Source organism: Notamacropus eugenii, chromosome 7 (assembly GCF_028372415.1).
Source record: "Notamacropus eugenii isolate mMacEug1 chromosome 7, mMacEug1.pri_v2, whole genome shotgun sequence".
In the NCBI taxonomy this organism is placed as follows: Eukaryota; Metazoa; Chordata; class Mammalia; order Diprotodontia; family Macropodidae; genus Notamacropus; species Notamacropus eugenii.
In genome coordinates, this window is record NC_092878.1 from 116659237 (window position 1) to 116673342 (window position 14106).

The 14106-nt window shown below is 35.4% G+C and overlaps 1 protein-coding gene across 37 annotated transcripts in view; it reads right to left on the reverse strand.

Annotated features, from left to right (window-relative positions):
• ANK2 (ankyrin 2) overlaps positions 1-14106 on the reverse strand; it is a 763693-nt gene that overhangs the window by 282475 nt on the left and 467112 nt on the right. The window contains exon 1 of one of the 37 annotated variants that reach the window (XM_072624638.1): positions 453-10806. The exons of the other annotated variants lie outside the window; for them this stretch is intronic. Within the exon in view, the coding sequence (XP_072480739.1) occupies positions 453-587 (135 nt within the window). The 5' untranslated portion in view covers positions 588-10806. Of the gene's footprint in view, positions 1-452; positions 10807-14106 lie in introns of those variants that run through there. 37 annotated transcript variants of the gene reach the window in all.

Genomic DNA, 14106 nt, shown 5'->3' on the forward strand with positions numbered 1-14106 from the left:
ACGTCAAGATAGATCTTCTATACATTGTTGTGTATACAGAGGATCTGACTTGATAACTGGTGGAATTCAAAGCACTTTTTGATGAGGTTCTGCTGCATTAAGTATCTCCACTGCATTTGGGACTGCATTGGGACTCCATTGTATTGGGCACTGCATTTTTATTGCAGAAGACATGTTCTTTGTCCTTTCTGCATTTACAGTATAAAATTAAAGACAGCACAGATGAAGTAAACATATGAGGCAAGGTATGAACACACAATGGTAAAGTTACAGCTAAAAGAAATAAAATCAACAATAATAGTACAACAATTGATAAAAATCACATAATTTTTACATCGTAGACTCCCTTTCCGGAAGCAAAAATGTTTAGCCAATGAGGTTTACTGACGATTGCTAACATGCTTAAGACATCACCATCTGCTCTCTCTCGTGCTTCATGGTTTCACACTTACCAGAGCCTCAGACTCTCTGACATCCTCACAGTTGTAGCCATAGTAATCTGGGGTTTTATCCAACTCTTGCATGTTTCCTTGCGCTCTTATGCTCTTCTCTGTATGACAAGACTGGCAGAGAGCTGCATTGCCCATATCAGTTTTATTATTCCCTGTTGTCAGTGGGTCTGTCCTCCAACTATGGGCTAAGTCCAAGGTTCCCAGGGAGAAGTTAACATTGGCAAACCAAAAGGATGATCCCTGGTTGCTTTGCTCTGCTCCCCTACATGCCCCACACCAGTTCTCCCCATCTGCTAGCTGGCCAGTGTCAGTGAGAATTCAAAACCCCAGCAACCGCAGGCAACATTCAGTGACCACTTCCAATTCAGGCTCTGTCTGTCTATTTTTACACCTACCAGGCCAGCTATGCATGTCAATGGAGTGAGGGGAGGGGGGGAGTAAGGCAGAGAATGAGTGGGGAGGAGGGGAGGAGTCGTTTCTGCTACTAGCTTGCCTAACACATAGGCTTAAAGTCCTACTGTGTAAAATGCCTCTACATGGAAGAGTTTTTGAATTTTCTTGTGAATACCCTGGAATGTTTTCATTTATTGGTTTATGTAACATATGACAAATCAAACTGCATAATTAATTCATAGAAGAAAACACTTGTAGAAACAGTTAATCATCCTTTTAACATTTAATATTCACTGAAACTTTATCAAAATAGGTTCATTTGAGAATAATATGGATGTTTTATATTTCATAAAAATACAGTGGCAATTATTTACTGTTAGTCCCCATTATTAGCATAAGCTTTTGTCTAGATTGCATTTACTGAGTCAGAAAAAAATTTCCCTTCAACTCTGTGTAAAAGCTAAGCTAAGGCAAGGCTTACTTTCAGGACCATGTGCCTTACCCATTCTAAGTTTTCGTGACAAGACCATCTTCCACTGAGATAAACATAGCTAATAAAAAATGATTTATGAGACAGCATATGGTAAAGTCATGGCATGTATTACAGAACATAATGGATTTAACATGATTTCAGGCCTAGCTCAAATCCCATCTCTACCATCAAGCATTCCCCAACTGTTCTGTTCTTGTACAATCTCTCCCTTCCATACCTACAACACCTGATCTGTACTTGTCTTTGGACACTATGTTAGCTTCATTTGTTTCAACTGTATATATGGTTATAACTTATCAAAGGCAGCGACCATATCTTATACTTTTTGCTTGGCAAACAATAAGTGATCAATAAACAATTTTTTCTCCATTCATCCATCTATCCATTCATTCACATCCTGAGGGCTCTAATAGGATCTCAATAATATCTATTTAATTGAGTGGGGAATCATTATTAAAGAACTTTCTTTAAAAGCTCTACCTTTTTTCTTTTTTTTTTTATCATACTACAAAAATTAGAAATTTTGCCTAGCAATGCGCAATTTATACTATCATTCAGATAGACAATCTTTAGAGTTGATTATGGCAGCTTGTGTGAGATTCTCTTTCTTTCTATTTATAACATTTATTCTTGGATTAATAATTCGGGAAATATGTTACAATCTTAATTCTATGGTTAAATATTATTTCTATGCTACTATCAACAATCAGGAAAAAAAGGAGAAAATATATTTATATCTATGATCTCAATAATTCTTCAATAAAAGTTAAAGAAGATTATCAAGTTACTTTTTCAAGGCTTTGTAGGTCCCAATATTTTATGTTAAAGACTTTTCTGAAAATATTCAACTGCTTCATCAATCCCTCACTTTGTTTGTATACATTACATATCATACAGCCGGATCAGTTTCTGCTTCTTAGTTTTCCTAAGTGTCATGGCACAGGGCTATGCATGCAGTAGTTATGTTAAAAATATCAAGTGAATGTAAAATGACACTAGGTATAGCCACATAGTTAACATTATGAATGAATCAAATAAAAGACATTATTAAGGGCTTACTATCTGCTAGGTGCCAGGGATATAAAGAACAATGGCTATAGTTATAATTATTTTAAGCTATAAAGACCTCAGTTTCCCATGATTAAATCTTCATTATGACAATAGTTCTCATTTTGAATTTCCTTAGACAGAATGAGTATGAGGCAGTAATCAGGGTTACAGAATACAAATCAAGACTTCTGAGTTTCTGCCACATATCTGGCAAAAGACCATTCTGTGGCCTTCAGGAGAAAAAAAAAAGATGTGTATCTTTGAAATTCAGTTTTCATAGACAATGGTTTGCTGGGCTTGCCTCAACTCAGCCTCCCATGAACATTTAGGAAATAAAATTTTGCGAAGTTCGTTGACATCATTGACTTTAAAGATCTCTTAGTTGATCTTTTCACCACCATAGTAATTAACTGCTATTTTCAAAAAACATTTAGTACCTTGCCACTGAATTTTCTTCTGTCCCTCCCACCCCAGAGAATTTTTTTTCATTTTTACAACCTAAAAGCTGGTTATACTCTCAGAACAATTCTCCTTTTGCTTAACATTAGCAGTGACATTTTCTCTTTTTTTACTAAAATACCCTTAAAAGCCACAAAAGAGCAACTCTCTTAGGAACTTTTCTCTTCTTCAGAGAGAAAAACTGTCACAGGTACATTAAAGATGAGCACCCTGATTGTGAATTACAAAATTAAAATGGTTGGAAATCTTCAGTGAACATGAAAATTGTTTTTTAACTTTTTTATTTGCTAAGTAGGACTGGGCAATCTAACTGTAAGAAAAACTCAGGAGTTAGGATCCTTATTATTTCTTTGATTTAGGGTGAAAATAATATCTGTAAATAAAGCACTCCCCAGAGGAGAGTCATGTCAAGAATTGATGCTAAAAGTCTACTTCCACTGTGCTACAATTCAGGGAAGGGCCAAGGAAGACGAAAATGAGAGGCAAACCATTTAAATCCCAGGTGCCCCTGTAGCTGCTGGTGGTTTCTGTTTTCTACCTGAATGGATTTGAATAATGAACCTGGAAGATTTCACAGCTGTGAAAACAGAAATTTCCAGTGAGTGACTTCATATCAATGATTACACTAGGCCCCCCAAAAAACAGGCAATTCTTTTTTCCCCTATAAAATTTTCCTGTCCTCCTGATTCTTAATGAAAAATCACAGGAAGAAAAAAGTTATACTTGATTATCCAGCAGTTGTCTTGTGCTGCCTATTAGTGAATTGTTAGATGTAGTCCTTAGGTCCAAGAATTTGATCATTTTCATTGATATTCTGGGTCACAACAGAGAGGAAGAAGAAATACATTTATGATTTCAAGGGTATGGGGAACTCCTAGGTGAGAAAACTACCTCTACCAATGCAGATTAGTACCTCTTCTGCAATTTAGAGTCTTGGAGAATTGTTTAGTGTCAAGAGATTAAGTGACTTCCCCAAGTCCCATAGTCAGGCAGTGCCTGAACATCCTTTTCTCATATCATTATCAAAGATAACTTTAATGTGTCCATATTTCTGTCTTGCAAAAATGTTATAGAAATATTGTTCCATGTCACAGCTATTTGTCATATTCCTTTGAATTTTATCTATAAAAGCCCTCCTAATAATCTGACTTTGCTAGTTGATGTGGTTTCTGGACTCTTTGACTTCATTGTGACACTTATTTTATATGTTATACTTCCCTAGGAAAGTAGTCAGAATTAAAGTATTTTATCTGAGTCCAATTTTTCAGAGTCAATAGCTTGCTTTTGACAAGGTTATTAACGACTGAAATTGAACATCATGTCTACTCATTCTTATTCTTTCTGTGCTCTAACCAGTCAGTAATCTGAATGCACAAATACATTCGTTTTGAAAATGACTTCTGCCAATGGTCAGTCATTTCTTGTCCTTTGGTTTCATTTTTTTTTCTGTGATACTGTTCAGTATTTTTCACATACATACATTTTGATTCTTTTCTTATAGCATTCATTATCTAGAGCCTGAAGCTTCTAAATAATGTAGAAGCATTTGACCTCTTTTGTTTCTGATTTTCCAACACTTTCTGTAACAGATGCTGGCCCTTCACTTGCAACTATCTTCATGGTGGTCCCCCTTGCCTTTGCTCATATAAACACTGCACAGTGAGATGACCAAGTGTGTCCTATGAAGTGACTGCTTGTATTTCTTATTATGTTGACTGTAGGATGAAACCACCTTAAACAGTTAAGTCTTTGTTTAATTTCTATAAGAAGAACCTATGAACCATCCATCCATTTGGCTACAATTTCTTCTGATTTTACTTATAAGGAGTATTTGAATTTGGATACAGTCCATTGGTAACAAAAATAAGCCTCCAATTGTAGAATACCTACAGTTAAATGAATGTTTGTGGATAATGAAAGAGTCATGATTTTGAGCACCCTTACACTCTTTCCTCAACCTGTCTCAATCACTATGAAAGCAGGAGTTCACACAAGGTTAAGGATCATTTTATGTGTATATCTATTTCATGGTTCAGTATAGCCCAAAGGCCAACCATCTTGTGATTGATATTATTTTCCACACTTAGCTACACAGAATTATTCATGCCTTGAAATATTCTAGCAAAGAGCTGGTATCTATGTAGATGTTGGACAAGGGGCATGTTTTCTACCAGAGCAGAACAATGTTACTGCTGTTTCTCTGAAATGTTTCAAAGACATTAGGGTAAATTACTCAGAAAGCAAATATTTTCATGTTTAGCCAAACTTTGTTAGAATATATACTTGAAATGAGAACATATGTTGGTGAGTAAAATTCAAAGTCCCTGTGTTGTGATTTATTTGCAATATCTTGAGTTCTCGTGTACTTTTATCATCATTATTATAATTTTGTCTGTACTTCTGTACTTCAAATCTATCCAAACATTAAAGGGATCAAGGACTGAGAACAAAGGCTTGTTTCTTGGTTATAATGTTATGAAAGTGGCTATTGAAGTTCTTGTACCAGCAGCTATGAGTAACAGCTATTGCACAGTTTTCAGCTTTAAAACAAGAACTGAGGATCACAACAGACTTTACACCAACCTCCTGGAGAAGGAATTACTCTTTTGTTGGTGTTTGCTTTTATACTAAAACACCAACATTACCTCATTAATATCTTGGTTGGTTATCAATGGTATAAAATAAAATTCTATCTTTAAAGATCATTCTCCCAAAGTTAAAGAAGATTCTAAGCAGAATTCCAAAATAGGCAAATGTAGTATTTATAGTTTCCATTATTTCACATACTATTTGAAAGACTGTCTTGTAAAATTTCAATAACACTATATATCCTATTTGGTTCTGATGGGAAATAAAAGGTATTATACTGTTAAGGTGATAACACTGTAATATTTTTACTGAGAAGGGACAGCTAGGTGCTGCAGTGGAGAAAGTGCTGAGCCTGAAGTCAAGATGATTGAACTTCATGAATTCAAATTTGGCCTCAGACATTTACTAGCTGTGTGACCCTGGGAAAGCCACTTCACCCTCTTTGCCTCAGTTTTCTCATCTGTAAAATGAGCTGGAGAAGAAAATGGCAAACCGCTTCATTGTCTCTGCCAAGAAAACCCCAAATAGGTCTGTGGAGAGGCACACACGACTGAAACATGGCTTAACATTTTAACATCTTAACAACACAATTACAGCAAAAGTGTTTTTAGAGGGGGGCAGCTAGGAGGCACAGTGGATAGAGCACCAGCCCTGGAGTCAGAAGGCCCCAAGTTCAAATTCAACCTCAGACACTTGATACTTACTAGCTGTGTGTACCTGGGCAAGTCACTTAAACCCATTTGCCTCATCAAAACAAACAAACAACAGATATTAAAGGTCAAATTTGTTCTGCCACTAAGTAGCTATATGATGCTTCAGCAAATCATTTAGTATTTTGGGATGGTTTTTGGATTAATCTCTCAGAGATCTTCCAATTTGTAAATTCTGTGACTTCGAAAAGAATCCTCAATACTAAATACTGGAACTTGTTATCCTGACTCCTTTCTGTTTTTAAAAAGCTCATTACCAATTTCTTGTATTCTCAAAGGAATGAAAGAGAAGAGCTCACCACTCCTTACCGATTATAAAATACTTGAAGACTTTTTAATAAGCTCTCATTATGCCTCTCTTGTCTTAGTTGAAACAGACCTGATTGTATATTTATTTACTTTATATCACCTGAACACTTAGTCAGTACATCTGAGCTCACAGTTACCTTCATTAGTAGTGGCGCTAGCTTGGCTAATCACCTTATTTTCAACCTTTTTTTGGAAACCAAATGAATTTAAGTATTAAAAATTCACTTTAAGGTGACAAAAAGGAGCAAGTGAATGAATACCCTGCCTGATCTAACTATGATTTGACAAAAAAATGAAGTATGGGGGGACTTTGAGAAACAGTGACACCTATGGGCAGCAGGTTCATAGAAGCAGATATGTTACATCAAAAGTTCAGGAACTAAGGAATGCTAGAGAATCCTAGTCTGGGAAGATAGCTACTGTCCTCCATAAGTTATCTCTATGGATTTAAATGCAAATCTTCTTGATTCTCAGCTCCTCCCTCTTGGTATGCCAACACTGCCTCTCCAAATATTTCATCTGTCATTTCAAACACATTTTTCTTTCTTAAAGACTTAGATGATACTTTATGGGAGGGGCAAAGGGATAGAAGGGAATCAACATTTATATAATATTATTGTGCCAGGGACTGTGCCTGGCATTTTTTAAAATAAATATCACATTTGGTCCTTATCTCACATGGTCCTCAGGATATAAGAAATTCTCTCTTTCTATTTGAATGGATATATATTGTAGAATGGGAGTTCAAGCCACAACCACACATAGAGGCATGGCCAGTGGTACCACATTTCCATACAAAGTAGCAACCCAAAATTCTGATCACCAAGTACAATATTTCATACATGCCTTCCTCTAACCCATAAAAAAATCCTTTATAGTATAACCAGAAGGACACCCCTCTTCTTAGAGACTTCATTCACTGTGGACAGTCTTTGGGAAATAGCATGGTTAGCAAGCTATATGTTTACTTTTGGGGGTTTTTTTTTGAGGGGTGGATCTCCACCTGTGATTTCATTGGTATAGGGCACACTGAGACAGATGGGCAATTCACCTATAATTTATAATTTTAGGGAGTAGCCTGGAACAATGAAAGATTAAGTGGCTTGACCAAGGTCGTGCATGCTCCTTCAAATATCCAAGAAGCAACTCGTGCTACACACCAGTCTGAGGATTTTAAAGCATTTTAAAGAAATATCTGGATCTTTTATAACCAAAGGTTATCACCAATGTAGTACTGTTTCACTACTTACCCCCCTAAATTTTGGAGAACAATTCCAAATTTATGATGCTTATGCTTATTTTATAATGACTTGATGTTGCTTCGCCATCACATTTAAAAGGGTACAGTCCTGCAAAGTTACCAGTTCCCATATAGTAAACATATATCAATTGGTCTCCAACATTATTTTTGTTATTGGTAAATTCTCAATTTCCTCAGTGCTCCTAACGTAGAGGGTATAGAAACCATTATGTTAAGAATTGTAACTTTTATAATGGTTTCCAATCACCTGTGGGTTTTGTCACAGCACCTAAGAGGTCCTTGCACCTAGTATATGCTACATGAGTGTACCTAATAAATATATGTTTGGTTTTTATCTAAAGACAATAAGGATCTGATTTAACACATTCCACAAATGTCTTTCCAATTTAAAAATATGTTCATTTTAAGAATTCAATTTGTGTTCATTAATAAGGAAACTGGGTAGATTTTCAGCTACTCTTTCATCATATACAGAAATACTATCATTGCTTGTTGTAATTATTTTAGTATTCGAGGTATTAACAGTAGGTCAGATATCTGTAGGGCTTTACATATTATATATAATCTAGGCTGAGCCTTATAACAACTCTTCAAAGTAGGTAAAGTATTATTATCCCCATTTTACAGATGTCGAGATTGAAGTTTAGAAAGGCTGTGACTTGCTGCTGCTGGTCGTACAGTTAGTATCAGAAGCTGGAACTTTAGTCAGATCTCTGATTCCAAATGTGAAGCTTTTTCATCATGCCACTTTGCTTTCATGATTTTGGTGTTGATTGTAATCAAAGAGCATGATGATGATTTATAATTGCTTCTACTTTGGTTCATTTTATATATCCATCCTTAGCATACTTTTCTCTTTTAAAAAATTACTATTTAGTTTATCAAGAAGAGTAAAGGATGTCAGAGGACTTGGCTATCTGTTTTGAATCACAAGCAAAACCTTGGCAAGTTATTTCTTCTCCCTGGATTTCAGTTTCCTCAACTATAAAATGCCGGGATTAAAGCAGATGATCTCTGACATCCCTTCAGGCTCCATATCTATGAATCCCTGATGCTTACATCAATTTCAGAAATTTTTTTTTAAAAATGTTTAAATGCAATTTATTTGATTAAAGTAAAATTTGATTGTTTCTAATATATGCGGAGTTCCTTATGACCCCATAGTTAAACTAAAGATACCTCTGGATGTTGGAGTCAATAAGCTATAGAAATTGTAGAAGTCATTATGTAATGACTTGCCAAACTTTTTGCTTTTGTTCCCCATTAATGTTATATCCAATATTAGGAGAACTGAAAACCTTATGATTTTTTCAGTGATCAGGGCTGTTATATAATCAGAGCACTATTACACAATTGATAGATGAGGACTGAAATGCCAACGTATATGTGGAATTCTTCTAGTTGAGATCAGTACTAATGAGGTTTTCCTCATGTGCTATAAACAAGATAATGAAAATGACCATTGCTGAGCTATTCATGTGCTCACAAACATCATATTAGCCAGTTCATTTTTACATTCCTTCCAGCTACAACTTTCATTCCAGACTTCTGTCTCTTCTAAATCCTGGCATATGAAAAATGGCATTTCTTTAAAAAGAGCACCAGTAGCTAATCAAGGCTACCCCTACACAATGCCAAGGACAATGTGGACACTCAAGAAAGGACGTTGGCTGATGGTAAAGGGATTATGGGACAGAAAACTGTGGGGTGCCCATGGTAGGCCAAAAAAGTCTTATGACTAACTCAACATTCCATCATATAGAAATAGACAAGGAGAAAGAAGCCAGAGGAATAGGAACAATTCAGCTGTTGTATATCCCTATTAGGCAGTTATGTTTTCTAAAGCCAGTTATGACTTGTGAGATATCATTTTGTCTGGGTAATTGTTATGTGGTATCCATTTTTTAAAAAGTCAGTTTGGAAAATAAAAACTGACTTAGGCATAATTCAAAAATGGATGATCAAGTGGCTCTAAAAGTGAGACAGGTGCCAGGAAGCATTTACTTCTGATCTGCCTTTGCAATCTGGAGTTTGTTAAATTCAAAGCCAACATCTTAGCTTAGAAATATAAGCATTTTTTCAGGTCTCTGGCTGTAAAGAGAAAAGGTAGCTAGAACAGATCTATGAAAATGGTGTAATGGAGGTGCTTTTCAAATGAGTGGTGCATGCATGACTAATGTGAAAATGTGTTTAATAAGAATGTATTTTTGAATCTACATGAGACTGAATGCCATTTTGGGGAGGGAGGGGGGAAGGAGAGGGAGAAAATTTAAAACATATGATTGTTGAAAACTGAAAACAAATTAATTAAAAGTGCAGAAAAAGGAAAAATATTAAAAAAAATAAAATGAATGGTTCACAACTACAATTCCAGAGGACTCCTAATTAACATCCTACTTACCCCTTCATAGAGAGAAATGATGTACCCAGATTACAGATGGAGGCATCTTGGGGAACATGATCAATGTGGGCTATGTTTTGCTTGACTATACATGTTTCTAAGAGGAGTTTTGTTTTTCTTGCTTTCTCAATGGTGGGAGAGGGAAAGGGAGAAGGAAAGAATGAGGATTCAAAAGTTAAATAAAATTTAATTTTGAAAATAAAATGAATGATGTATTGTGCATACTATTTAACCACCACTAGATATATACTCCAAAGAGACCAAAGATGAAAAAACTCATGTTACAAATATGCACATAAAGGTGAGGATGTGTGTATAGGTGTGTATATATATACACACACATATATACATACACATACATATATATGAGATATATTTTGTTGTTGTTCAAGATTTTTCCCTTATGTCTAATTCTTTGTGACCCCACTTGGGGTTTTCTTTGCAGAGATACTGGAGTGGTTTTCCATTTCCTTCTCCAGCTCATTTTATAGATGAAGAAACCAAAGGGTTAAGTTACTTGCCCAAAATCACAGAGCTAGTAAGTGTCCGAAGCCAGATTTGAACTTGGGTCTTCCAGACTCCAGGTCTGGTGTAATTACCACCTAGTTGCCATATATAATATATGTACACATATAGATACATACATGCATATATGCATACATACACATACTATAACATCTCTTCTTTAGAGAAAAGAACTAGAAACAAATGGAGTATCCATTAACTGAAGAACAGCTAAATAAAATATGATATATGACTGTAATGGAATACATTGTTGCTTTTTAAGTAATTACAAAAGACGATTTCAGTGAAACCTAGGCAGACTTGCACAAATTGATACAGACTTAAGTGAGCCAGAACCAACAGCACAACTTGCACAGAAATAAATAATAATAAAATGAATGGCAATGGTTCATCTATTGATTAACTAATAAGAACCTTGGGGTCCAAATCCTTTATTTTACTGACTTTATGCCACAAGAGGCAGCATGAAACCATTTCCTTCCCCTCCCCTTTTCCCAAAGCTAATTCTTTTAAAATGAACATTTCTTTCTCTCTCTCTCTCTCTCTCTCTCTCTCTCTCTCTCTCTCTCTCTCTCTCTCGCTCGCTCGCTCTCGCTCTCTCTCTCGCTCTCTCTCTCGCTCTCTCACTCTCTCGCTCTCTCACTCTCTCGCTCTCTCACTCTCTCGCTCTCTCCTCTCTCTGTGTATATACACACACACACACACACACATATTTCGACTTTCAATTAAGTACAATATTCATGCGCCATAATACATAATACAAAGTACTTTGATTTCTCATCTCCAGAAACAAATCTTTCCAAACCAATGAACAGATAAACTCTCTGCTATGGTCGAGGTTCCCTTAAGACACACATGCTTCTTTTTGACCCACATCAGCTCCTTAGGGAAGCAATCTGCCCCATTTGCTATCTAGGCTACTTTCATAAATGTGTTTCCTTGGAGGAAAAGCTAAAATTGTAATTTAGAAACACAATGAAAGTAAATTTCTGGTCTATGGAATTTCAACAGAAGGGAAATGATGGGTTATGAGGTGGTGTTTATAAAACTGTCATTGATCCTATTCAAGTGTTAAATGATCAGGAAAGAGAGCTTTAAATTTTTTTTTATAAATAGCGTATTTATTGAGTACCTTCTCCATGCATACCCTAAAGAGCTCTACTTATTTTTTTAAGAGCAGCTTTTATATCTCAACAGAAATATGAGTAGGTGTTTCTGCATATTGATAAACTGAGTATTTTCAAAACATTTTCTAAAGATTGACTTCAAATTGAAACAATGGAAAACCACTGGGTTTTTGTTTGTTTTTAATTGCCATAGTATCAGCTGTGATATCACTGTGTCACTTTACTCCAAAGAGCAAAGAACATTCCCCTAATATTTCTCAATCAGGAGTAGCCAATGTTTATCACATTCAGTTTCCACATTTTACACGTTTCTTAGGGTTTAACCAAAATTCTCCTTTTATGCGGAGCCACTATACAAAGCCCATTTTGTATATTAATTTTGAATACTTTTGCGAAACAACTTTCTTGCATCTGTTGGAGTTATATGATGGCTTGCTATTAATATTTTAATAATATTAAAAGTATAGTCCCATAGAGTGAGAAATATAATAACTTGTCACTATTGGAAGCATTTCTTCAACTATTCCACTAACAGAGAATAAAACCCATTCTCTTATAGTCAGATACTCAAATATTCTTTCCTAATTCCTGAAAATCGAAGAAATAACATTGAGATTATATGGCTCACAGGGCTATTTATAGGACATGAATTGAGGTTTTTTTTTAGTTTTTAGTATTTTATTTTTCAGTCAAGGATGGCAATAGTCAATCAGAAAACTATTTATTCATCTACTCTGAATTTGTCTTCTCTTTTAAATTTTGGAGTGACTTATTAATTGACTGTTTCACTTTAAATAGATCCTTTCCTTTCCTCTTTTATATGTCTACCATCTCCTCAAAAACAAGTTATTTTAGGTAGTAAACTACCCAATATTCTTTATCCAGGCAGGCCTTGAACATTTTTAGGACATAGTTTCACTTTAGATTCTATATCACTGCTGATTCAGTCTATGCTAAAACTGGGTCTTATTCTTATACTTTCCATGAAAGATGATTTATTAGTTATTTTAAAAGATTTTCTCTTACCTTGCTCAAATGTTGAGTCAAGCAATTTCACCCAGCTGTTTTGTATTTTCTTTGAGAAATAACTATGGAATATATCATTAAGTGGCATATGGGTATGACCAAGAATAGTTGTACTCCTAATATAAATTGTGAAATAGACCAAATTTGATTTATTTTTATAAAGGGAATATATTTTCTTGGGGCACATAAAGTAATTTCCTTCTACTCCTAATAATTGTCTATGAATTTTTTTTGCACAAAAAGCATCACGCACAAACAGTTTTCCTCCTAATACAAAAATACCTGGATTCCACCTAATTTACAGGTGTCATCCTTTGAAGACACTTTTAATTGCCATCAGAATAATCCTTTTGGAAATTAAATAATATTTCAGCAAGGAGTACATGTGAGAGATGAGCAAATTTAGTAAAACCTTAAAAAAATCAACATGTCTCATAAATTGCTTGAGAGAAGGGTTCATGTGGAAAGTATAGTATGATGGTTTCCATGCTAAGATATTAGGGTCAAAAGTACTGCCAGGCTAAAAAACCACCGTGACCTTCTGCAGACTAATTTTGTGCTTCTGATTCTTCACCATTCCCTCAGCATTCCCATACATATATTTGCACCTTACTTTGAGAGTAAATCCAATAAATGAAAATATTATTTTTTTACAGAAGATACCTTCATGGCTAGAATTCACTTTAACAAATATATTCACAATATAGTACACAGCATTTTAAAACTGAAAGGAACCTCATGGGCACCAAGTTCATAGCCAGAAGCAATATCCACTATGACATGCCCAATAGGTGGTGATCCACTCTCCTCGTGAAGATCCTCACTGCAGGTTCCACACCATCCTAAGACAGCCCACTCCACTCCTTCACAACTCCCATCCCTTACACATGACAGTCCTTCAGGTAAGTACTTAATAACAACAAGCATGTCCTCCCTGTGCCTTCTCTTCTCACAGCTAACCATCTTATTTTCCTTCAACCCAATCTCATATGGCATGAATCTAGGTATTTCACATGCTCTTCCTAAAATATAGTACTCAGAACTGAAAATAATATTCTAGATGTGGTCTGACTAGGATAGAGCATTGGTAGAAATATATCACTTTCTTCACGCTGGAAGATAGGCTTCTTTTAAGGCAACCCAAGATTACATAAGCTATTTTTGGTTGCCATGACACTCTACTAAATCATATTGAGCTTGGAGTTAGTTCACTAAAATCTCCAGATATTTTCAAACTCCTGTCTAGTCATGCTTCTCACCATATCTTCTATCCACTCCTTGCCGCTCCAATCCTGTTTTACTTAGATTACC